Raw genomic sequence first — 23,652 nt, 5'->3', positions numbered from 1 at the left:
TAATTATAGTTTGTTAATTATTTGACCTAGCACGTCAAACCTCACTAGAGAAAAGTGCAACACTGCTAGAAACATGATAGCTTAACAAAAAAAAAAGTATTACAACAAAATAGACTCATGATAGAAGAATGCATGCCAAACAGGAATGAATATCTTGGGGCAAGAGGGAGGCAGGGGGATAGGGGAAGACCAAGCCCTATGAGGAAAGACTGGGGACTTGGGATTGTTCTGTCAGGAGAAGACGAGATCAAGAGGCAACATGATTGCTCTAAGTGTTTGAAGGGCTGTCACGTAGAGGAGGGCAGGGGGTTCTTCCTGTTGGCAGCAGAGGATAGAGCTCGCAATAATGGGTTTAAATTAAGGGCAGAAAGGTTCCAGCGTGGTGTAGTGGTTAACTCTAATCTGGAGAACTCTAATCTGGAGAACTCTAATCTGGAGAACTGGGTTTGATTCCTCACTCTGCCACTTGAGCTGTGGAGGCTTATCTGGGGAACCAGATGTGCTTCCGCACTCCAACACATGCCATTTGGGTGACCTTGGGCTAGTCACAGTTCTTCAGAGCTCTCTTAACCGCATCCCCCTCACAGTGTGTTTGTTGTGGGGGGGGGGAAGGGAAAGGAGATTGTAAGCCCCTTTGAGTCTCCTTACAGGAGAGAAAGGGGAGATATAAATCCAAACCTTCTTCTTCATTTCAAGCAGAGCAGGGAAGCTCAGTGTACATATATACTGTGAGTACTGTGAGTATATATATATATATGTACACTGGGACTCACAGAGGCCTTTGTTTCCAGTGGAGGAATCCATTGGCTACCTCTGGCTTTCAGAAAGACACTTAGCATTTTGCACTTTCTGCACAGACTTTTTAAAAAGGCAGTGGTGTAGGAGGTTAAGAGCTCGTGTATCTAATCTATATAAATCCAAACTCTTCTTCTCTTCTTCTTCTTTATAGTAAATAACTACAGAACAGTTTTCAACTCAGCCTTCATTTTGTTACACAAAGGGATCTAGCTCCTTGGCATTCATGTCTACAATATAGACCCATTTGTAATCATGCTGCTTCAGTTGATAAAAGCAGTAAGCTGGCAACTGGAAAAGATGCTCCTATGGAAATGTGGTGTCCAATACCCCAAAATACAGACAGGGAACTCTTTGCGTGTGTAAGATGATATGTTAACTGCCCCCTAGTGCCCTCCTTAAATGGCAACCTTTACTGTGATTCGGCTATCATTTTGCAGCTGAGAGAGGCATTACCCTGTTCTTTGCAATCCTATATAAGTTAAAAGTCAGTGCAGGAAAACAGTTCCACTATAGATTAGAAGTTCCAGGGAGCACTGCATTGGTGTGCAACTCTAGTCCTTTTCTTTCTCTGCTTCCACTAGTGCTATGTGAGTGTGCATGAAGTGCTGTCAAATCGCAGACAAACTTATGGCAATGTCAGCAAGGGGCTTTCAAGGCAAATGAGAAGCAGAGGTGGTTTGTCATTGCGTTCCTCTGCAGGGCCGTCGTTGGAGAACACCCAACTCCCAATCCTGCTTAGCTTCCAAGGTCTGACGAGATCAGGTTCTACCATGCTGTCTTCCCTCCTAGACTAGGACCATACTGGCACATTAGTCTGGCATAAATTTGACTATTTGACTATTTGACATAAATTTGACTAAATTGACTATTTATGTATTAACTGTATTCGCTGTTTTATGAGTTTTAGGTTATTTTATTGATCATGGGATGGAGCTTATATATTTATATTTTGTATATGACCGCTCCTGCTTAATGTTGTATTGTGTTGTTCACCGCCCGGAGCCCTTCGGGGATCGGGCGGTATAAAAATCGAAGAAATAAATAAATAAAATAAAATAAAGGGCTGCCTTTTCTTTTCTTTCCAGCTGTCAGAAGACCTTTTCAGACCATCTCTCATTTGTTTCTCTCATTTTGGTTATTCTGAATCCAGATAGTGAAGCTTGACTAAGTCCTCACACTGTTAACTCTCTTGCCTTTCAGCAAACCCTTAGAAACCTATCCGGAGCCAAAGAAGAAGCAGTTTGCCAAGAAAGGGAGCACCACCACCACTTCCTCCTCCTCCTCTTCCTCTTCCTCCACATCAGGGCTAAAGAAATTCTTCACCTCCTTGAGCCAGAGCACGAAGCAGCGGCTGGGCAGGTTCCGCTGCTACAGCATGGAACAGATCTCTGCCGCAGGGACAGACACTCGAGGGGCCCCCGAGGAACCAAGCAGAGGCACCACAAGCTCCCCCAAAATGAAGAAAGCACCTTCTCTGCAGTCCCTACTTCTGGTGAGTCCTAGGGGTACATCTGGTCTGTGTTGTAGCTTAAGGCTGGAGGCCTTGTGGTTTGTACAGGGCAGCCGGTTTCAAGCTGTGTGCCGGGGCACAATAAGGTCTCGGCAAGGAGATTATCGGGAATGCAGGCAAATGCTTTCTGAACAGCCATTTTTGCGTGCTTCCCTCATATACTGTCATGCGTACACACAAACAGACACGGTACTCGGTAGTCAAAATCTTGTCCAGGGTCATCACATATAGTCCTTAATCTCAAGCATCAGATCCAAACAGGGGCAGCAAGAGCGACGCAAATCCAGGTGTCCAGGCCAAGGTTAGAATGAAGTAGGCAATGTACACAAACACAGGCAGGACAGCAACAAGCAGACTGGTTGCTTTCACACAGCCTCCTGTTCCCTAGCCTCTTTTAACAGGATGTCACCCAAGCAGCTGAAAATAGTCTGCACCTGGACGTCACGTCAGTCCTGCAAACACTCCTCTTTTTGTTAAGGCTGCGGTAGTACAGAGCTGCCAAGCGCATGCTATGCCTCCTACCCTACAGGTCGCCTTGCTGCCTTCTCCTGTGCTACTCACAGGGCTCAGGGGATGTCGGGGAAGAGCAAGCTGGGCTCCCTGCAGCCGGTCTGGCACCAGGAGGTTGAGGAGCTTCTGAGCCGGTCCTTGGCTGTGGCTCAGAGTCTGCTTCCACATTCTCTGTGCTGATTTCCATCTGTGATCTTCATAGAATCATAGAGTTGGAAGAGACCCCAAGGGCCATCAAGTCCAACCCCCTGCAATGCAGGAACACATAATCAAACCACTCCTGACAGATGGCCATCCAGACTTCTGTTTAAAAACCTCCAAAGAAGGAGACTCCACCACACTCTGAGGTTGTGTGTTCCACTGTCGAACAGCCCTTACTGCCAGGAAGTTTTTTCCTGATGTTTAGGTAAAATTTCTTTTCTTTCACATTGAGCCCATTACTCCTGGTCCTAGTCTCTGGAGCAGCAGAAAACAAGCTTGCTCCCTCACCGACATGATGTCCCTTTAAATATCTAAACATGGCTATCATGTTACCTCTTAACCTTCTTTTCACCAAACTAAACATTCCCTAAGTCTCTCCTCTTAGGGCACAGGTGTCAAACTCGCAGCCCTCCAGATGTTATGGACACAGTTCCCATCATCCCCTGCCAGCATGATGATGGCAGGGGATGATGGGAACTGTAGTCCATAACATCTGGAGGGCCATGAGTTTGACACCTATGTCTCAGGGTATGGATTCCAGACCTTTTACCATTTTGGTTGCCCTCCTTGTCAATATCCTTTTTAAATTGCGGTACCCAGAACTGGGTCTGACCCCACAGAGGCCATCTCCTCCTGTGGCTCCATTGTTGCCAGTTGTGGGCGGAGCACCATGCCAACAACTGGCTCCTCCTCGGAAGAGTCCTCTGAATCCCTGTACCCAGCTGAGCCTGGCTGGTTCGTAACACATACTGGCTGTTATTAGCTCCAGGAGGGTGATGGATAGGACTTCCAGGAACCCTCCAGACAAAGATTCCCTCTGGGTCCCCATCTCCACACAACCCAGAATCAACCCATGCACTTGACTTACCCATCTCCACAGGCCCCTAAGATGACTGGGCCCCCAGAAGTTTGCTTTTTGAGCCCATCTCTCATTAATCCTGGTGTCGGAGGTGTTTTTGGTCAGCTGGGGTAATGGCAGTGGCGTAGTGCCAACGGGGAAAGGGGGCACAACGCCCTGGGCATGCGTCGGTGCGGGGGCATGACAGGGGCGTGGAGCACATGCATGCCCTGGGTGCAGTTCCCCCTCGCTCCGCCCCTGGGTAATGGTGAGGCACAAGAGTCATAGCTCTGCACCCCAGCTAAACTGAATGTGTGCCCCATAATCCTCTGCAGTACACTGGCTCTTTGGTAGATGCAGCAGGTGCTCCTCAGGAGAAGACTTGATGGCTGCTTCTCTGAGCTAAGGGTTTTCTGCATTGCTTTCATTGCCTCTTTGAATGACAGAGGTATGCTTTTCTTTTATTTATTTTTCTGACTCATCCCTTTCGTTCATACTCCAAGGAACTCTGTGTTGCTGCTGGGGGGCGGGGGAGAGCCACAGCTCATGATCCCATCTTTAGTTTTGGGGGTTCATCATTTATGTGTTTTCTTACTATAACGGATCCCTTAAGATTTGAAATAGATGTGACGACAGGGGCGTACCACTCATAGAGACCCATGTCCCCTGGTGCATGCCTTTTGATCACGTGGGGGGGCCACCTGCCACAGCACTTCTCCCCATCCCGGGTTCCTTTCAGGCCGCCTTGTGCCCTCCCCCAGTCCCGCCCTCCCCCTCCCTCCCTGCTGGCTCCCGTAAGTGGGGCATGGGTAGCCGGACAGAAGGGTGGGGTGCAGGTAGCTGCGGGGCGCTCACGGGGAGGAGGTCATGCCCTCAGGTGCCATTTAGACCTGGTTATGCCACTGTGTGTTGATGGAACATTTCTGTGCCTTTTCACTATTGCTGTTGACAGTTTTTCAACCCTCGAGTGGCACAGCAGGAAAAAAAAACAGTTAGAAAGATGTCCCCCGTAAGGCTGATGGCAGGAAAATGGCAACAAAAATGCCCGCTGTTCCTTCCAGACAGCGTGCTAAAACATTTTGAAAGGTTAGAATAAAGACAGTTAGGGAAAGAGCATATTGGGGAAGAGAAATGTTTGAAGCAAGATAATTACAGAACTACTCTGTATGGAAACGCCCCCCTTCCCCAAAAGCATTTCAGTTTGGGAATCGAGAGAGAGAGAGAGAGAGAGAGAGAGAGAGAGAGAGCTTGATAGACAGCTAGCTTGATAGCTAGCTTGATTGATTGATTGATTGATTGATTGATTGATTGATTGATTGATTGATTGATTGAAAGGGGCTTAGCTTTAAAAGGGGCTTGGACAAATTTATGAAGTCGATCTATGGCTACCAATCTTGATCCTCCTTGATCTGAGATTGCAAATGCCTTAGCAGACCAGGTGCTCGGGAGCAGCAGCGGTAGCAGACGGCCATTTCTTTCACATCCTGCATGTGAGCTCCCAAAGGCACCTGGTGGGCCACTCCGAGTAGCAGAGAGCTGGACTAGATGAACTCTGGTCTGATCCAGCAGGCTCTTTCTTATGTTCTTAAACCTCCCTGTGGAAGCAACTGGGAAAGTGATTCTCTGAAGGTAGAAAGTTTGAAATCCACCAGTGCAGGGAATGTTGATTATTTGATAAGGGCAGAAGAGCAGTGTTAGATTCCACACATAATCCACTGTCATGCTTCCCAGCAACCCTGGAGGTGGAGCATTTCCCCCCTTCTTATTGTATTTGGAATTCTTGACACACACCGGTTTTATGCCTAATAAAGATTATGGAATGGAATGGAATGGAGCATTTCCTCAAAACATGAGACCCTGGACTTGCACAGGCATTGCTTATATGTGGCTCCCAACCTGGTGTAAATAACACAAAGTTTGGTTTGTGATGGTTACCGTCTTTAATTCGCACATCTTGCAAGGGTGTGTGTGTTCTACTCCAACGCTTCTTCATCCAGCATTGATTCTTCAGTTCTCGTTCTGATTTTCGGTGCTTTCGTTCCCCCACAAGGTGTCACCCTTCAACCAACCACGAAAATCCTCCTCCGTTCAAAATTTGCATTCCCTGTTTGGCAAGACTGACCGGTCCAGCCTCTACCAGCTGGAGGAACCAAAGGATGGAGCATCGGTGCCTGATAGGTGAGGACCGGGAAGTCAAAAGAACGAACTGTCTGGGGCCTCCCACTAAATCAATTATTTGGCTTAACTTGTTCTTCTGGAATGCTTCGACTTCCATGGATTTGGGTCTTGCTTGGTATAGTGATTAAGGTGTCAGACTAGGATCTGGGAAACCCAGTTTCAATTCCCCACTCCCACCATGGGAACTTGCTGGGTGACCTTGGGCCCAACTCACTCTTGCTTGCCTTGAAAGCCATATGGAGGTCGCCATAAATCAGCTATGACTTGATGGCAAAAAAGAAAAAAAAGATATAGATGGTTATATCCAGCCTTTTCCCATTCTGAGTGAAGGGTAAAATACCAATAAAACACTGACAATTGTGACTGGATGCATGTGCAATAGAGCCATCCCATTTTCCTATAACTAATGCTGAACTGCGGACCAAATTCTTAATGAGTACAGGTTCTGGGTTTGTTCACAGGTGAACCATGTTTCTGAACGGGGCACAAACAATTGGCTTAAATGATTGTTTTGCTGCTTAAAATCTGATGCAACATGAATCCAGCACCCAAAAAATTAGGTCTGTGATCAGGATAAATGTGCCCAGATGCCGAGGTGATTGCAGTAGCAGTTTTGTTTTTCATTCAAGCCATGTCATTCTTTTCTACTTTTACGTTGACGATACTGTTCATTTAGCGTACAGACCTTGAGCAATGTCACGCTAGATACAACAAAAAAATAATGAATTTTAACTAACCAACCAGTTATTGTACTTAAGGCTCTTTGAATTTAATTACATGTGCAAAACGGGGGTGGGTGGGTGGGGGGTGGCGGTGTTAGTCAAAGTAATTCTAAATCACTGCTATTTTTTAGTTATGGCCTGAGGAGGACACAGGGGTGGGAATTTGATACATGGGTTATTGATAAGTGTGCTATAGGTAGAAAGAAGCATCCTTGAAGGGAGACTGGGAGGTAATACCCTGTTTCTCCGAAAATAAGATATCCCCTGAAAATAAGATGTAGTAGAGGTTTTGCTGAAGTGCTAAATATAAAACATCCCCGAAAGTAAGACGTAGCAAAGTTTTTCTTTGGAAGCATGCCCATCGAACAGAACACCAGAGCATGCAGCTGTGGAGCGGAAAAATAAGACATCCCCTGAAAATAAGACATAGTGCATCTTTGGGAGCAAAAATTAATATAAGATAAACACGGTATCAAGTGGCAAATACTGCAAACTTGAGCATATTTCCACAGAAGTAAGAGCCCCCCTGTAGATTCCATTTTTCCCTTGCTGCATGAAATGTGTGCTTATAAGTTCCCCTACTGGAAGAAGAAGAGTAGAAGAAGAGTCTGGATCTATACCTCACCTTTCTCTCCTGTAAGGAGACTCAAGGTGACTTACAGACTCCTTCCTCTCTCCACAACAGACACCTCGCGAGGTAGGTGGGGCTGAGAGAGTTCAGAAGTGTGACTAGCCCAAGGTCACTCAGCAGGAATGTGCAGGAGTGGAGAAACTAATCTAGTCCACCAGATAAGAGTCCGCCACTACTGCGGAGAAATGGGGAATCAAACCCACTTCTCCAGATCAGAGACCGCCTGCTCTTAGCTACTATATCACAGTGGCTCTCAGTACTACACTAGAACTTAGGAACTCAATTGCCAGGTGGGCAGGCCCACATTTGGATTGGGGCCACAGTGTGCTAGAAATGGTTTCAACCTTTTCCTCACACTGCTGTTTTCCTCTCTTGGAATGACCCCGGGGAACTGTATTTGCCCTGTTGGGGGCTTGACATGTACTGATGCTGCACACAAAGGTTTTCCTAATGGGGCAAATCACATCCCTCAAGGCCATTTTGGGTGGTGAAAATGACAAGGGAGGGGGAGGGCTAGGTATCCTGTGCCTATGCACACCTGGGAATTGAGTTCCCAGCAAGGACCTCACAAGTGCATGTTTGACAATGGTCCTTGTGGCAGATCTGGACCTCACCTGAGGTCGGTGTATTGTGTAGGTAAGTCCTTTTAAACTTCACTGAACACACTGGAACTTTTCCAAGTAAACATCCTAGTTGACTCTAGTGCCGTTATTTGTGCCCAGATGTGCAGAGGTTTCATCTGGTGAATAACCACAGGACACGTCTTGGAATTAAAATGGGCTGCAGCCCTTTTTATTGAGGCAGAAGCTGGGCAAGCAAGAGGAGCACATCTGAGCAGGCGGTCAGCACCCATGGCTGAACCCCAGCGCCAACCCCAATCCATATTGGGGAGGACAGAGAAGGTACTGGGCCACCTGCTGGGGTGTCAGGCTCGATTGCAGAGGCCTCCACGGCATGTGCCATGAGCCCGCTTCACCCCAAGCCTCTTACGGAGGCCCCCAACCGCGGGGAGGTCCGGTGCATCCGATCAGAATGCAATATTTACCCTGAAGCCCTGGATGTTGCCTTTTCCTTTTAGTGTGTTTCTTTATAATAATAAGGGCTTACTGTTCTTTAAAACTGATGCTCAGAAGCTTGATTCTTTGATTCTTACAGAGTTAACTATGTAGAGTTCCAACTTGCCTGCGCTCTTGTTTCAGCTCTTGAAGAGTCTTTGTTTACAGTCTGGCTCATTTTTTTTCCAGGAAAGCGGGTACTCATCCCAGGCGTTCCCTCAGCGTAGAAGACATTGGCTCCCCCAACTTGGTGAGAACTGTTGGACGGGTGGTAGAGGTCTTCCCTGATGGAACCAGCCAGCTAGAACTGCTGCGGTCCCCACAGGGTACCTTTGGATTCCGTGTTGCCTCCGGAAACGGCCGCCCTGATACAGGTGTGTTACTTGTCGCCAATGGCCTGGAATCTTGAAAAGGAGTGTTACGTTACAGTCTCTTATGGAGTTGTCAGTGTAGATCTGCTTCCCAATAACATGACCTTCTCCCCCCTCAAATGCAAACTAGTATTTGTTTTTCTGATTTTGTATTGCATTCCAACCTGCTTGCCTCCCCCAAGTACCTTATAATACCATATACATAGTGTGGCTTTATTGGCCATAGCCCTTAATCTTAACCACACTAACAGCACCAGCGTGGTGTAGTGGTTAAGAGCTGGTGCACTCTAATCTGGAGAACCGGGTTTGATTTCCCGCTTTGCCACTTGAGCTGCGGAGGCTTATATAGTGAACCAGATTAGCCTGTGCACTCCCAACACACGCCAGCTGGGTGACCTTGGGCTAGTCTCAGTTCTTTGGAGTGCTCTCAGCCCCAACTGCCTCACAGGGTGTTTGTTGTGGGGGTGGGGGAAGAGAAAGGGGATTGTGAGCCCCATTGAGTCTCCTTACAGGAGACTACAGGATTGTAAAAATCTCCCTTTTCTCTCTCCTAAGGCCACACTAATTATAAAATATTTTTTAATTTTTATTTAATGCTGAATTACTAAAAGACGAGACGCCAAGGACTTAGTAATATTCAGATCATTACCCTGCAAAAGAAAGGGGAAAAATAATAATTGATCATAAATTCATCCTCTAACAAGGAGGTTATCCATCTCTCTTAGACTCTGATTGCCCTTTATTTACTGAAGATAAAGTGAGTCAAGGTGTCTGTCTTCCCTGTGCTACAAAAGCACCGACGTCTTGAAAAAAGAACTCCTGCAAACTGGCCTTTTAATTCAGGCAATGGCACAGCGTATAATCTGGCAGCCAACAGAAACTACTGGATCTGGGAATTGTCAAAGATTCTAAATATGCCAGAAGGGTTACCGGAGATTCTAATCCAGTACAGGGAACAGAACGCACTCTTCTCGCTCACAGATTTGTACTTCTGAAATCCAACTTTAATAACAGCTTTTTAACTTGTGCCAAGACCGCTCTATCATTCTCACAGATAATAAGAAAGCAGAACCCTAACCATTCCGATCTTTGATCAACCAGCCTCTTCCAGTTACTCTAAAAGAAGTCTTCTCGTAGACTGAGGAGGAGCCCAGATCCATAATTAAGTAGACTCTTAATCCTGAGTCTAAACACATCTAACCAAGCTGCTAATTTGACGAAAGAATGCAAATTTTCCCCAATGCCTATACCCGACACACATTTAGGCAATCCGGCTATTATCCTCAAGAATTTTAACAGAAAGGAATCGACATCTTCTGAAATACCTTTTGCCCAATCTCCAGGGTGTCATTTTGTTGATTTCCCCCCAAAGGTCCTAATGGCTGCCCAACAACACCTTCCCCCTACCATGTGAAGAAAACCTCGATAAAGTATTTAGATATGGTGATATCTTCCTCGTGAGATTCATAAGAGAGGGAAACTGTGACCTCATAAGCTTCGTCCCAAAACATGGTGCCAACACAGCCATCACAGCGCCCCATGATGGGGTTCTTGGTCCCAGTTTCTTCTTCAACAAACCATTTCCCCCCAAAGTAATGGAGCAGGAGGTGCATCAGAAAACCCCCAGAGGTATCACTTTAATTGCAGCAGGGAGCACCCATTCAGAAGTGGCTTCCTCCTTCAGAGGAGGATGCTTGACTTGCAACCTCAAGCACTTTGAGATTGGCCTCAACTTCCGGTCGGCAGCTGTATTGTGATGGCTCCTACCCCCCATTCTAAAAATTTGCAAGATGCCCTCAAGCTCAACGTAACTGGGGCCTTGTAAGGAATTCCATAGAAGCAGAGAGAATGAATTCGTTGGGGCATCTTTAGAAAGCTCACGTACACGTAGTGGCAGGAATGACACTTCCCGCCAGAAGCACAGGTTATAACACCATTCACCCCATCCCCCTTCCTTCCCATGGGAGCAGAGTCCCTCATCTCAGCAAGATAAAGTCTCCGCCGATGCAGCTGGCCCGTCGCCCGGGCTGTGGAATGTACTCAAGGTTACTTCACCATCAACACCATTGAATCCTTTACACTCCGCCTCCCTTAAAGAAGGCCCCTCCCCCCCAGGTTTATGTCTTGGAAAGGCAGTTGGAAAGCAGAAATATAGGGGCGTCAATATTTACCGAAATAAAACCATTGATTATACCCAGAGGAATACCCCACCCAAGAGACTAAATGTTACAAAGCGTTCGCGATTAAAGCGAGAGTCCAGGATAGCGTCAATTTCATTGGTGCTGGCGACCATCAATAATAGTCGATTGGGGCCTCTCCGGTAGGTCGTGCCAGAGCATCGGAAGCGGGGAGCCTCCTTAGTGAAAGCTGGAATGGAGAGACAGGATGAATGTTACTAAGAGAGTTAGAACTGGAAATCTAAGCAGACAGTGACATCATTAATCACTTTAGTAATCTGAAAAGGTCCCACAGATCTTTTGCCAAGTTTGGAAGGAATTTATACCGCGTCTCTGAGATTTTTTTGTAGATAAATACACCCAAGAGCCCTGCATGAGGGAAATCCGAGCGGTGCTTATCCGCTTGCAGCTTTTGGGAGTCTTTAGCAACTGTTGTAAGGCGGTCTGGACCGTTTTCCATCCAAGCTAGGGATGAAATCCATTAATTTGAAACTCTGGAGGGGTCCAAAGCTGTGGTGGATGTGGCAACCTTGTGGAAGAATGACCAATTTCAAGGGTTTTCTTTGTACTATAGGAACCGCATTGTTATAGGCGTGCTCATAAGCGGAATAAGCTTCGCGCCAATTGTCTTGGTGGTAGTTAGTTAAACTGGCGTAAATACTGCTCGAGGGTTCTGTTGGTTCTCTCCATCATACGTCACTTTGAGCGATGGTAGAGGGCGGCGGCGGCCGGGTAGCTAACAACTAAAAACGCATGGCAGAACTTTGAAATGGGTTGGGGGCGGTGGGAGACCACCTTAGGAATGGAGGCGGTAAACATGTTGAATGAACAGCCGTGCCAATTTAAGAATGGGAGGGATGGAAGCACATATTAAAATTAAAATGGGCTTGTTTAGAAAATAAGTCTACCACCACCCACAAAACCGTGTTGCCAAACTTTCGGGCAAATCTGTAATAAAATCCATGGAGATGACTTCCCAAGGGCGGGAGGCCACCGGAGAGAGGTTTCAGCCGCCCATGGGGCTTTTCCCGGAGATAGTTTTGGCTACCGCACAAGCCGAGCAACCCTTAATGTATGCCTCTCCAATGTCCTTGCGCATTAAACGAACTGCCGGCGGGCCAAATGCAGTTTCAAGCCAAAATGTCTTAGCCCGAAGGCGGGCATCGTGGCAAGCTTCAAAGAACCTGCTTGGAGGCACGTACCAACATTTACCTCAATGACAAACATAAACGCGTTGGGGAGTCGCTTTCTTCCGCTGGAGGCTCGTTTGACCAGCCTCCTCAAGTTCCCGCGGGAAAGGAGAGGCAAGAGACTAGAAATGGTGGAGGAGGAGGTGGAGCGTTTGAGATCGGGAACAGCCAGCCCCAGCTGGGAGGAGAGAACAGTGCGTGGAATGTCTCGTAAAGGCAGCTCCACCCCCCTCCCAGGGTAGGCTGGCGAGAGCCAGCGTCAACCAGTTTGTTGGTTTTCCCGGGGAAAAAAAATGGACTGTAAAAGAGAAGCAGCGAGAAAAGAAATGCGGCCCGTAGGGACCCATCTTTCTTTCAAACAAAGCGGGAGCTTGGCGTGTATGTTTGGTAGCCCGCCCATTATGAACCAGCGAGCGAGGTTCTTGTCCAAGAAGGCACGAAGTTCCTTCTCCCTCATTAGAACTCATCGCGGTGGAATTCTACCTTTAGGCAGTTGCGCCCCTGATTTGTATCACGATTTTGCAGTCAGTGTCTCTGTGGGGTGGCAACTGATCGCATTCTTTCTCCTGAAAAACTCTGGCTAGATCATGATACGCAGGTGGGATACTTAATGGGAATCGGGAGCAATCGCTGAAGAAGCCAAGGAGGGTGTCCGGAGAAGTTAGGTTTCCCCACTTCATGTGTTCACCGCAGGGGAGGGTCAGTGAATTCTAAGATCCGTTCTTTCCAAATGAACTTTGGTTCATGTAACAATAACCATGGCATGCCCAAAACTATGGAATGTTTGGCCACTGGCGTAAAATAAAACTAATTTATTTTTCTCCCAATGGTCGGTATAGCGGAGAGGAACCGGCTGTGTTGTTTTGAACTATAGGCCGGTCCGCGCCGTTTCCGAGGGGGCTACCGTCCATTTGGGTGAATGGTATGAGCTTAACCAGGGGAATTTGGTCCAGACCTAGCTCCTCCGCCACCTGGGGCCGCATTAAGCAGTGGGAGCAGCCAGAATCCACAAGGGCCGAGGCTATAATGCGGGCGTGTTAAGCGGGGGTTGGCCAGAAGCGCTTGGACGGTAATGGGGCTGCCTTCACTGCCAGCGATCGGGAAGTGGGGCCCATGTCCATGGGGGGGCTGAAGAAAGGCAAACAGCTGCTTCCCCCTCCTCTGGTTAGCCTTCGATGACACAGCTTTAGAGCGAACCCGTCCGGAGGCGGCCCCGATCTGCGTGGTGGCTTGGCAGATGGAGTGCTGGCGTAGCTGGAGCGGTTGGTTTTTGTTTCTTGGGACAGTTGGCTGACTAGATGGCCTGGCCCTCCGCGAGTAAAGAACACAATCGGTCGGCGGCGTTCCAGGAAGGTGGTTTCGGTAGAGGCGGCTGGGCTTTGGCGAGTGGGCACAGTGGTGGGTTTTAGGCGTGGGCGGCCTCCGGCCTGAGCGTATTCCAAGCGAATACCTGGGACCCCAACTGGATCCAATCTGCAATGATACGAGGAACCCGAATTAAAAGCTTACGATTTCCGCGCCCAGCTTACCGTCCACAGCATCCAGTATTACGCATTTCATGCGTTCAGGCCACTCAGGAGGGAAGTCGAGCAGCCGCCGCCCGCAAATTCACGGGCAGAATTCTGCAAGCGAGGCGGTTGCCTTGCTGGATAGTTTTGATGAGTGCGGATAGCTTCATTCAGCGCCTGGATGCAGGCCCAGCTCTTAAGGCTTGGAGGAATCACGGGCACGATGCGAGAGTCTTCATCTTGCAAATCCAAAAGAGTCCGCGGAGCAATTCGGCTGCTGCCCCATCCAGGACTGAGCCGATGTCCCGTATTTTAATGGCGCTCAGACCGGTATAAATCATCATAGTCTTCCAAGTGGGCATTGAGTTGCAAAATGAAGTAGGGAAGTTTAGAAGCCGTTACATCCAGCAGACTGTTATCGGGGGCCGATAGTAGCCCCGTTCCACGGCTCTTAGCGCCTGCTGGGGCTAGTGGTTGCGCGAGTTGAGCAGGTTGGGCAGGCAGCTGTTATGCAGGGGGGCCGGAATCGCGAGCGCTGGCGGTGCCGCTGGCGTTTGGGTGGCAGGACCCAGGTGCAGTAGCCCCCCCCCCTGGCATACCGTGATCAGTAACAGCATAGACTCCAGCAGGGGGCTTCCTGGTCTGCATAGCAAGCTCCCTCTCCAGCGCCAGCCAGCTCTCCCTCTCCCTTGCTGGTCAATGCATCCTGGTGCGCCATGCAGAGCAGCTTTCGTTCCAATTTAGCCAGTTTCGTCCCGTTTAAAGGCTTCCAGTATGAGCTCACTTTGCGTGCGCAGGAGCCACGAAACGCTTTAGCGTTACCGTTGTAAATCCAGTCTAGAGTGTTCCAGGACTTTATCATGAACTGACAGATTCTGGGCATATTGGCCGTTGGAAGCGCATCTTTGTACGGTCCAGCTTCGGGCTGAACTGCTTTGCGTTGCCGTTCCCGGTCCCTCTGCAGGTTTACCCCGCTCTTGCTGCAACTGTGCCCGTTCCTCCTCCCGCCAGCTGGCGTTCCCGGGTCCATGCTTCTTGGGCATCTACTTGATGCATACTTCCTCATCCCAAAGGTCTCGCTTCGATGGGAGAGGGAACAGATCCGGCTGGGAGTGCAGGCTTTCTTAGGACTCGCCGTGCGTCTGGAAGCGAGACGCCGGAGACTTACCGTAGCCACCCGGTGGCTCCCGGGAGGCACCTCAGGAGTGGAATTACGCTAGCCCGGGATCAGGGGAGGTCCGATTGGAAGGCGGTACGAGATACCCACCTCCCAATCCCAGGTTTAGTCCCAGTATCGCCCAGTTCGGACGGGCCCCAGTGCTGTACCACGGTGGTTCTTTAGAAGCATCGCCAAAATCTGAGTCCAGGAATGGTTCAATGGATTCCTGGAGTTTGCGCATGAAAGGTGGTCAGGCCCGTCTCCTCCATGACAGGTTGCATCTAGGGTTTGCTTAATCCCTGCAGCGGGTGGGAATCCGATCCACAGGCTTTCGATCCATAGACAGCCAAACGGCTCATAAAGTCCCCATGGTCGATGCGTCACGTCCCTCGTTCCAGCGGAGTAAAGGGAAGACTTCGTGCTTGTACGGGGACGGGAAAGAAACCACCAGCGAGACCCGTTCTCCTGCCGGTTCCTCCAGATCCAGAAGGGAAAGGTCGGAGCCCTCTTTAGGGGCTACCGCGCATTCCGCAATGGCAGCTGATCAACCGCCCTCTCCATGTCCAGAACACCAGAGGTCCACTGCACTAGGAATATATAGATGAATTACGATTCCTGCCACAATGTAAGGAATTCCCTTAGAAAAAAAACAGAAATAAAAGGCTTTTTGGATGTCAAAGTCCGTTTATTAAGACATCTTAGAAAGCTCACGTACACGTAGTGGCAGGAATGACACTTCCCGCCAGAAGCACAGGTTATAACACCATTCACCCCATCCCCCTTCCTGCTTCCCATGGGAACGGAGTCCTCATCTCCCGCGCAAAGATAAAGTCTCCGCCGATGCAGCTGGCCCGTCGCCCGGGCTGTGGAATGTACTCAAGGTTACTTCACCATCAACACCATTGAATCCTTTACAGGCCTTCTGCCGTGTGGCCATCGTTGCTTGCCCTCATTTGCCAGGAGTAACTGCAGGATTGAGAATTCAACCCCTCTTCACTGCTGCTAGCTCTAACCCAAGGGTGGGATTATAGGGGCACTAGGTATCCTGGCAAAGAAGCCACGTAGCACCTCTTGGCCAAAATGGGTTGTGTGGTACTGCTTAGTTAGTATAAGGGCTCCTCAAGTCTGTTGTGAGGCACAATGGGATGCTTTCAGGTAGAGGAGCAGGAGCAGGAGGAGAAGGAGAAGGAGAAGAAGAAGGAGAAGAAGAAGGAGAAGAAGAAGAAGAAGAAGAAGAAGAAGAAGAAGAAGAAGAAGAAGAAGAAGAAGAAGAAGAAGAAGAAGAAGAAGAAGAAGAAGAAGAAGGGATTTATATCCCCTCTTTCTCTCCTGTAAGAGACTCAAAGGGGCTTACAATCTCCTTTCCCTTCCCCCCTCACAACAAACACCCTGTGAGGTAGGTGGGGCTGAGAGAGCTCTGAAGAACTGTGACTAGCCCAAGGTCACCCAGCTGGCGTGTGTTGGAGTGCACAGGCCAATCTGAATTCCCCAGATAAGCCTCCACAGCTCAAGCGGCAGAGCAGGGAATCAAACCTGGTTCCTCCAGGTTAGAGTACACCTGCTCTTAACCACTGTGCCACTGCTGAAGAAGCGTTGATTTTCATACCCCACTTTTTCTCTACCTTTACTGAGCCTCAAGGCAGCTTACAATTGCCTTCCCTTCCCCTCTCCTCAGCAGACACCTTGTGAGATAGGTGGGGCTGAGAGAGTTCTGAGAGAACTGCAACTAGCCCAAGGTCACCCAGCAGGCTTCATTTGGAGGAGCAGGGAAACCGAACCTGGTTATCCAGATTAGAGTCCGCTGCTCTTAATCAGTACGCCACACTGGATCTGCAGTAGAAGATTCAAGTCTAGTAGTACCATAAGGACCAACAAGATTTCCAGGGTATAAGCTTTCAATAGAAGCAGCAGTGGCATAGTGATTAAGAGCAGGTCTACTCTAATCTGGAGGAACCAGGTTTGATTCCCCGCTCTGCCGCTTGAGCTGTGGAGTCTTATCTGGGGAATTCAGATTAGCCTGTGCACTCCCACACACCTACCTCACAGGGTGTTTGTTGTGAGGGGGGAAGGGAAAGGAGTTTGTAAGCCCCTTTGAATTTCCTACAGGAGAGAAAGGCGGGATGTAAATCCAACTCTTCTTCTTTTTGTCCCACAGTGGGATGCTTTCCTGGCTTTCTTCAGCCTGAGTTTGTCTAATACCAGGTTGGCTCTCCCTCCCTCATTTCTGCCTTTGGCACAGAGAACGGGAAGCAACTCTGCCTTGCAGTGTCTCCAGGCACCCACTTTGCACCCCTGTGGCTCCATGCAGACGTCACATCAAATTATGGTTAAGGAAGTGTAAATTTTGGTACGTGAAGCACCATTACAACTGCTGCTGTGACTCTAGAAGTGGGAATGCTGAGCAGATTGGGGGGGAAAGCCCGACCAGCAGCTCTCAGAAAGGTGGTTGCTTGAATGTTTGGCTGCTCTGGCTGTAGTATGTGTTCTAGATCATGGTTTGGGGCAGGAGTCTTTCTCCAGCAGATAGCTCATTGCTGCAAAGTAACTTGGGCAGCCCTTAGACCCAGGAAAAGACCGAAAACCATCTTCTCTGGACACCTAGACACCTTTTGCATTTTTATAGGATTTTTCTCTGTGCTCCTTCACGTCATCTTTGGTTCTCTTCCTAGTCCATGTTCTGTTTCTTAGAACAAAACTTGGTACCGGTAATGGATCTTGAGGGCTGGGAGAGCAGCTCAGGATATTTTTCATTATTCAGAAGTAGTTGTCGTGAAAGAAAAGGTTGGTGCGATGGCTGAATTGAGCTTGTGGTTGCTTGGCTGGTCTTTGAACATTCAAACTGTTGTTAGAAGTTGAGATCGGTTCAGTTTCCCCCGTATTCCTCAACATGTAGGCCTGTCCCCAAGCCCCCTCTTCTGCAGACACCCCCCCCCACACACACACACACACTTTGGCATGTCATGCTGTGCACTGCTGTGACTCCCCTAGAGAAACAGATTTGGGAAGTTGCCCCAAGGCCCTGTCCTTCTGTATTCCCCAGGGTCGGCCTCTTCTTAGGCTAAGTCTCTCTTGGAGTGAAGAAATAATTGATCACAGATGTTCCCAGGTCCTTTTTCCCAGGCAGGCTCCCAAGAATTTTGCAATATTTGTGATGAGGATGACAGCTGCTTGTCCTGGCCTGGAGCGCTTGATTCCTGGAATTTGTTTTCATTGCAATTCCCTGGATTCCTGTCTCCACCCTGGGAGGTGGCACAGATGGGGTATGGTGCATCAAAACTGATTACTACAGTGCTTGCGCTGGTTCCCTCTTGCCCCCCCCCCCCAAGCACTTTTGTCCTTAAAGAGGAAAAACAGCCTTTCTTTACTGATGTGACGTCTCAAATCAAGTCAGACGTTTTGTCTCTGAGCTTCCTTGCTCTGCTTGAAAGGAAGAAGAAGAAGAGTTTGGATTTATATCCCGCCTTTCTCTCCTGTAAGGAGACTCCATGGGGCTTACAAGCTCCTTTCCATCCCTCCCCTCAACAAACAGCCCGTGAGGTGGGTGGGGCTGAGAAAGCTCTGAAGAATTGTGACTAGCCCAAAGTCACCCAGCTGACATGTGTTGGAATGCACAAGCTAACCTGGTTCACCAGATAAGCCTCCACAGCTCAAGTGGCAGAGCGGGGAATCAAACCCAGTTCTCCAGATTAGAGTGCACCTGCTCTTAACCATTACACCACGCTGGCTCTCAGTAGGGTAGATCTAATATGGATTTCTCTGTATCCCCAATATTTTTTTAAAATGTTATGTTTCAACAAAATGAGTCTACTGAGTTGCTATGCTAGTCTGTAAGGGAGAGTTGAAGCAAGTAGATCTTGCCTGTGGGCATCTGAGCGATATAGTTGGAAATGGCATGGGGAATATAGTGGGGAATCAAACCCAGTTCTCCAGATTAGAGTCCACCTGCCACGCAGGAAGGGGAGGAGAAAGATTTTGAGGGACAAGTTGAGGGGTTTAAGCTTCCTTGTGTCTGCCACCTGACATGTCACCCATCCTCTTGCCATGCCAAATTGTTTTTTGGCAGGTGGGATTAGTCTCTGGTCTTAGTGGGGGAATGCCCGAGTGAGTACTGTAAGCCAGGGGACCCTGTAGGTAGTCAGCCAAAACCAGCCAAAACCAAGACCTAAACAGGAACTTGCAAGAGAACATTTCAGCATTCCATCTACCACCTCCTTCGTGTGATGTCCTCAGCCCCTCTTTATCATTACTCAGATATCCCTAGCTGCAACTAGCTCTGGTGAAAAATTATCTTTAATTTTAATAAAGGCTTAATGGTTTGTTCTTTACCTCCATGCCATGAGAAGTTTTAGCTGCCAATTGCTACACATTAAGCCTCCGTTAAAGGGACAGGGCGTTTTTCTCCAGCCCTGTTGACAACCCTAGTTGGGGGCAACCCATCCTACTTCCCTTGCCACATGGAGCTCCACTTTAAGGAGTGAAACAGAGATGAAACAAACAGCCAGCCCTGAATGTACTTTGGTTCTCCTAAAATTCCTGACAATCCTCTAGGGTTCATTCTTAAGAAGCAAACATTCTGTGACCCCAGAGAAACAACAGTAATTATTTAAATCTGGGGGGAAAACCCAAAGAGGGATGAAAGCAATGAGAGATTTAGTATGGCAATTTCAAGTCTTTTCCACTGTTTGTTGTTGTTGTTTTGCCTCTGTTGCAGCTCTAGACAGAAACAGGGAGAGGCTCCACGTGGACTGCTTATGTTCAACTTAAGTCCCCTCTCTCCTGTGCAAGTACACGATCTTTGTTACAGGCTATATAGCTGCTAGAGACTTCGGTGGCTGATCTTGGCCACAGCTCAGCATGGTAAAGATCATATATCTCCCTTCACATGTAAAGGGACAGCGACCATCGTGCATAGTCCCAATTTGGATCCCTGAATGGTTTCCCTAATCAAAGCTGGGCTCCTGCAACATTAAACTCCCATCTCCCCTCCCTCCGTCAGGACCCTGATCCAAACTAAGTCTGTGCATTCTTGTAATTTAACTTTTAAAGACACAGATCTGTGGCATTCATTCCATCTGAATATGCCCTTTGAAACATGGATCCCCTTGAGCTACAGAGTAATTCCCCAATAGTGTCCTCATCTTTACCCTGCTTATATCCATTTTTTTTCTGCCTGCCACTATGGATTATATTTTATCAATGAACATTTCATTTGCAGAAGTATATCCTAAGCCAGGGGTCGGCAACCTTTACCACCCAGAGAGCCATTTGGACCCATTTTCCATGTGTCATAATATAAGACACTTAAGAAAGAAAACGCCAGGGTGGATGTCACGCCACCCTACTCCTCTGCCCAACAAAGTTTGTTTGTTTATTCAAATCTATATCCCCCACTTTTCCTTTTGGGTCAAGCTGAGAAAGCTCTGAAGAATTGTGACTAGCCCAAAGTCACCCAGCTGACATGTGTTGGAATGCATAAGCTAACCTGGTTCACCAGATAAGCCTCCACAGCTCAAGTGGCAGAGCGGGGAATCAAACCCAGTTCTCCAGATTAGAGTGCACCTGACAAAGTTGATGGAAGTTGCAACTTGAAAGCACGTTGTTGTTGTTGTTGTTGTTGTTGTTGTTGTTGTTGTTGTTGTAGATTTCACAACTGCCAAATCTTTAGCTGGTTGTCGGCCTTCATTACATTGTTGTTGTTGTTGTTGTTGTTGTTGTTGTTGTTGTTGTTGTTGTTGTTGTAGATTTCACAGCTGCCAGATCTTTAGCTGGTTGCTGTGAAATCTACTACTAGAACAACAACAACAACAATAATAATGTAATGAAGACCAACAACCAGCTAAAGATCTGGCAGCTGTGAAATTATTATTGTTGTTGTTGTTGTTGTAGTAGTAGTAGTAGTAGTAGTAGTAGTAGTAGTAGTAGTAGTAGTAATAATAATAGTAACAACAGCAGCAGCAGCAGCAGCAGCAGCAGCAGCAGCAGCTCAGGGTGTTCACATCTCTATAGTACATCTAACATTCCAGTAATCCTTACATCCATCCCACCCCACCATTTCTGGTTATGCCTCTGCTTTGTATTGCTCAAACCACGATCAACTGAGGCCAGCACAATGCTGCCTTAGAGGAACCCAATCAGAAGATGAAAACTGCCCATACTGTCAAGCTCTAAATGTTGTCGTTTCTCCCCCTGCCCTTCTCTCGGCAGGCATCTACGTGCAGGAGATGGCAGATGCGAGCACAGCTAAACTCTACGCTGGGCTTCTGGGAGTCGGAGATGAGATCCTGGAGCTGAACGGTATCAAGGTGGCTGGGCTGGGATTGGCTCACATCAACGAGCAGCTCTTGTGGGCAGACACCCTCTCAGTGCGAGTGTTGAGGCAGCGGCCCGTTCGGCGGTAGCAGAGTGTTGGAGAGAGCGCTTGCCAGCGTTTTTCCAGACGCCAGAGCTTCTTACTGCTCGTTTGTTGCAAAGGAGCCTGCCTGCCTGGGACTTGGAGCAGTGCCTAGCTCCTCTCTCTCTCCCTCCCTCTCTCTCTCTCTCTCTCTCACTCTCTCTCTCTCAATGCCTTCCTGGTTTGGATGTGGGTGGCAATGATGTAGCCCAGCCTATGGGGTCTGCTGTAACACAAGCTGGCGTGTGCTAAATATTTAATTTATGTAAGGTTCTGGCAGACAACACGGATCTTTCTGTCCATGGCCAAGACAATTAACAAGTGATCGTTGGCACTGGTAGTCTTCTCCCGAACGTGTAGGACGAAGCAACAGGAAAAAAGTACGCAACAAACCTGGATGGTTAGATATAGTTATTGCCTCTCCCTGCTTTTCTCGTTTCCTTAAACTCTGAAAGGTGCTGGATCATCTGAAATTTGCGTTCTGAGCAGCCAGAAACATATAGTGGGTTGAAACAATTGATAGAGACGTTCAAGGTACAGTTTGCTCTTGGTAACGAGTTTTGCTCCCTAACAAATTACGTGTCCCCTAACACATCTGTTTAGGTCAGGGGTGTCCAACCCTGGCAATTCAGATGTTCATGGACTACAATTCCCATCAGGCCCTATTTAGTACTTGGCCGAATGGTAAACCCAGCAGGGGCTTATCAAATTATAGTCCATGAAGACATCTGAAAGCATCCAAGTTGGACATCCCTGGTTTACTGTAAATAGAAAGAAAAGTATGAATGTGTATCTAATAGGTATTTTCTTCAAGAAGTTTTCAAGTGTTGAGAGGTTGTGTTGGTAACTGGTAACTGTATCCCATCATTAAAATAGGGTCTGGCCCCAAATTGTGGTTTGTAGATCCACTCTGACTCTCCCTCTGCACAAATATGGGACTTGTCTAAACTATACATTGCCTTGAATACTGTGGCTTCCAACCAAGGAACCATGTGAGTTGTGTCCTGTTAAGGAGCTGGAGACAGCATTCTAGAACCTTTTAGTCCCTGTACAAATCTACAATTCCCGAGGTTCTAGGTAATTCCTGAAGTCCTCATGGACCTTCAACACCCTTGCAAAACTTTGTTATTATTAAAAAGCCATAAAAGTTGAATCCGGTTTCACAAGCTCCATCCTCTCTGCTATAGAAATAAGTGATGCAGCCCAGTATGGCAAACAGCAGCCATTTCTGTGCAGTGTTTCTTTCAGTGGTGTTCACTGTCTGGAAAGGGGAGATATTCCGTGTGATGCCCCCAGCCCCCCACCCAGCCCCCCAGGCCAGATCTGAGAGCCTGTGAGCCTTGTGATTATGGATTAAACATGCATTCCTGATGAAGGATTATAGTCACATTTTGGGAAACTGCCTCTGGATTCACTGAGCAGTTGTTTTGGCCTACAGTTCTAGACTAAAAGTTTATCTGGCTCTCATGTCTTCATTCTCTTCTCTCCTCACCCTTTCAAACTTGTGACAATGGCCTAGTTCTCACTGAGGTGCCTGGGCTGTGCCCTCTTCAAACTGCAGACATAGATTCCTTTGGTCAAATACTTCTCCGTACAGAAGTGATTTCCTGTATGTAGAAAGCTAGCATGTCAGGGAGAAGACCAGGCAGGAAGCCTTGTCTTTGACAAACTTCTTCTCATTATGAGGGCAATTTTTGAACGGAAGAGCATTCTGTTTCTTGCCTCTACGGAAGCTGTGTGGCTGGGGGGCCAGGTCTCCCAAGATGGTCTCCTGGGTATTCCGCCCCCCACCCCACCCCATCCCCACTGGCACTTCATAGGATGGTAGAAGAAAAAATGAGGGGGGAGCACCAATATATGACACTACTTCTAATGCCAAACCAGAAATGACATCATCATGCTGGAGGACGCTCTAGGATTTGCCCAAAACTCTGTAGTTCAACCATGATTGAATCTAGTTTTACAAACAGAATGTTGTGTGTGTAAAGTGGAATCAAGTGACAGCCAACTTAGGCAACCCCAGCGAGAGACTTCCAAGCCAAGAGCAGCCCCCCGTGCAAAAACATCACTTCTGGTTTGGTGGAAGAAATTCCGTCACATGCTGGCATGCCTCTTCCTGGACCCCAATTCCTCCCGCTGCAGCCAGCAACCCTGTGTACACATCTGACGCCCATCTATCTTGGTGAGAATTGGACTTGAATTTGCTGTCAGGGTGAAACGTGCTATTGTTCTTTGTTGTGTTGCGCTTTGGAGATATTTTTTTTCTGAGTAGCCTCCAAGGCCCAGGATCCTCCTCTGAGCCGGCTGTGATGGAACAGTACAGTGTATACAGCCTGGCCCCATAGCGCTAGGGAGACCTCTCTAGCCTCGATCACTGTGTTTTGCTGATTAAATTATTTTTTGGACAAAAAAA

The 23,652-nt window shown here is 48.1% G+C and overlaps 1 protein-coding gene across 2 annotated transcripts in view; it reads left to right on the top strand.

The window, feature by feature from the left end:
• KIAA1614 (KIAA1614 ortholog) overlaps nucleotides 1-23,652 on the top strand; it is a 60,502-nt gene extending 36,850 nt beyond the window's left edge. For both annotated transcript variants that reach the window (XM_048497973.1, XM_048497974.1), the window contains exons 7-10: nucleotides 1,999-2,290; nucleotides 5,908-6,035; nucleotides 8,633-8,817; nucleotides 21,053-23,652. In XM_048497973.1, coding sequence (XP_048353930.1) covers nucleotides 1,999-2,290; nucleotides 5,908-6,035; nucleotides 8,633-8,817; nucleotides 21,053-21,246 — 799 coding nt within the window. In that variant the 3' untranslated portion in view covers nucleotides 21,247-23,652. The remainder of the gene's footprint in view (nucleotides 1-1,998; nucleotides 2,291-5,907; nucleotides 6,036-8,632; nucleotides 8,818-21,052) is intronic.

Source organism: Sphaerodactylus townsendi, linkage group LG05, assembly GCF_021028975.2.
Source record: "Sphaerodactylus townsendi isolate TG3544 linkage group LG05, MPM_Stown_v2.3, whole genome shotgun sequence".
Lineage (NCBI taxonomy): Eukaryota > Metazoa > Chordata > Lepidosauria > Squamata > Sphaerodactylidae > Sphaerodactylus > Sphaerodactylus townsendi.
This window is presented reverse-complemented; position numbering and strand designations above follow the sequence as displayed.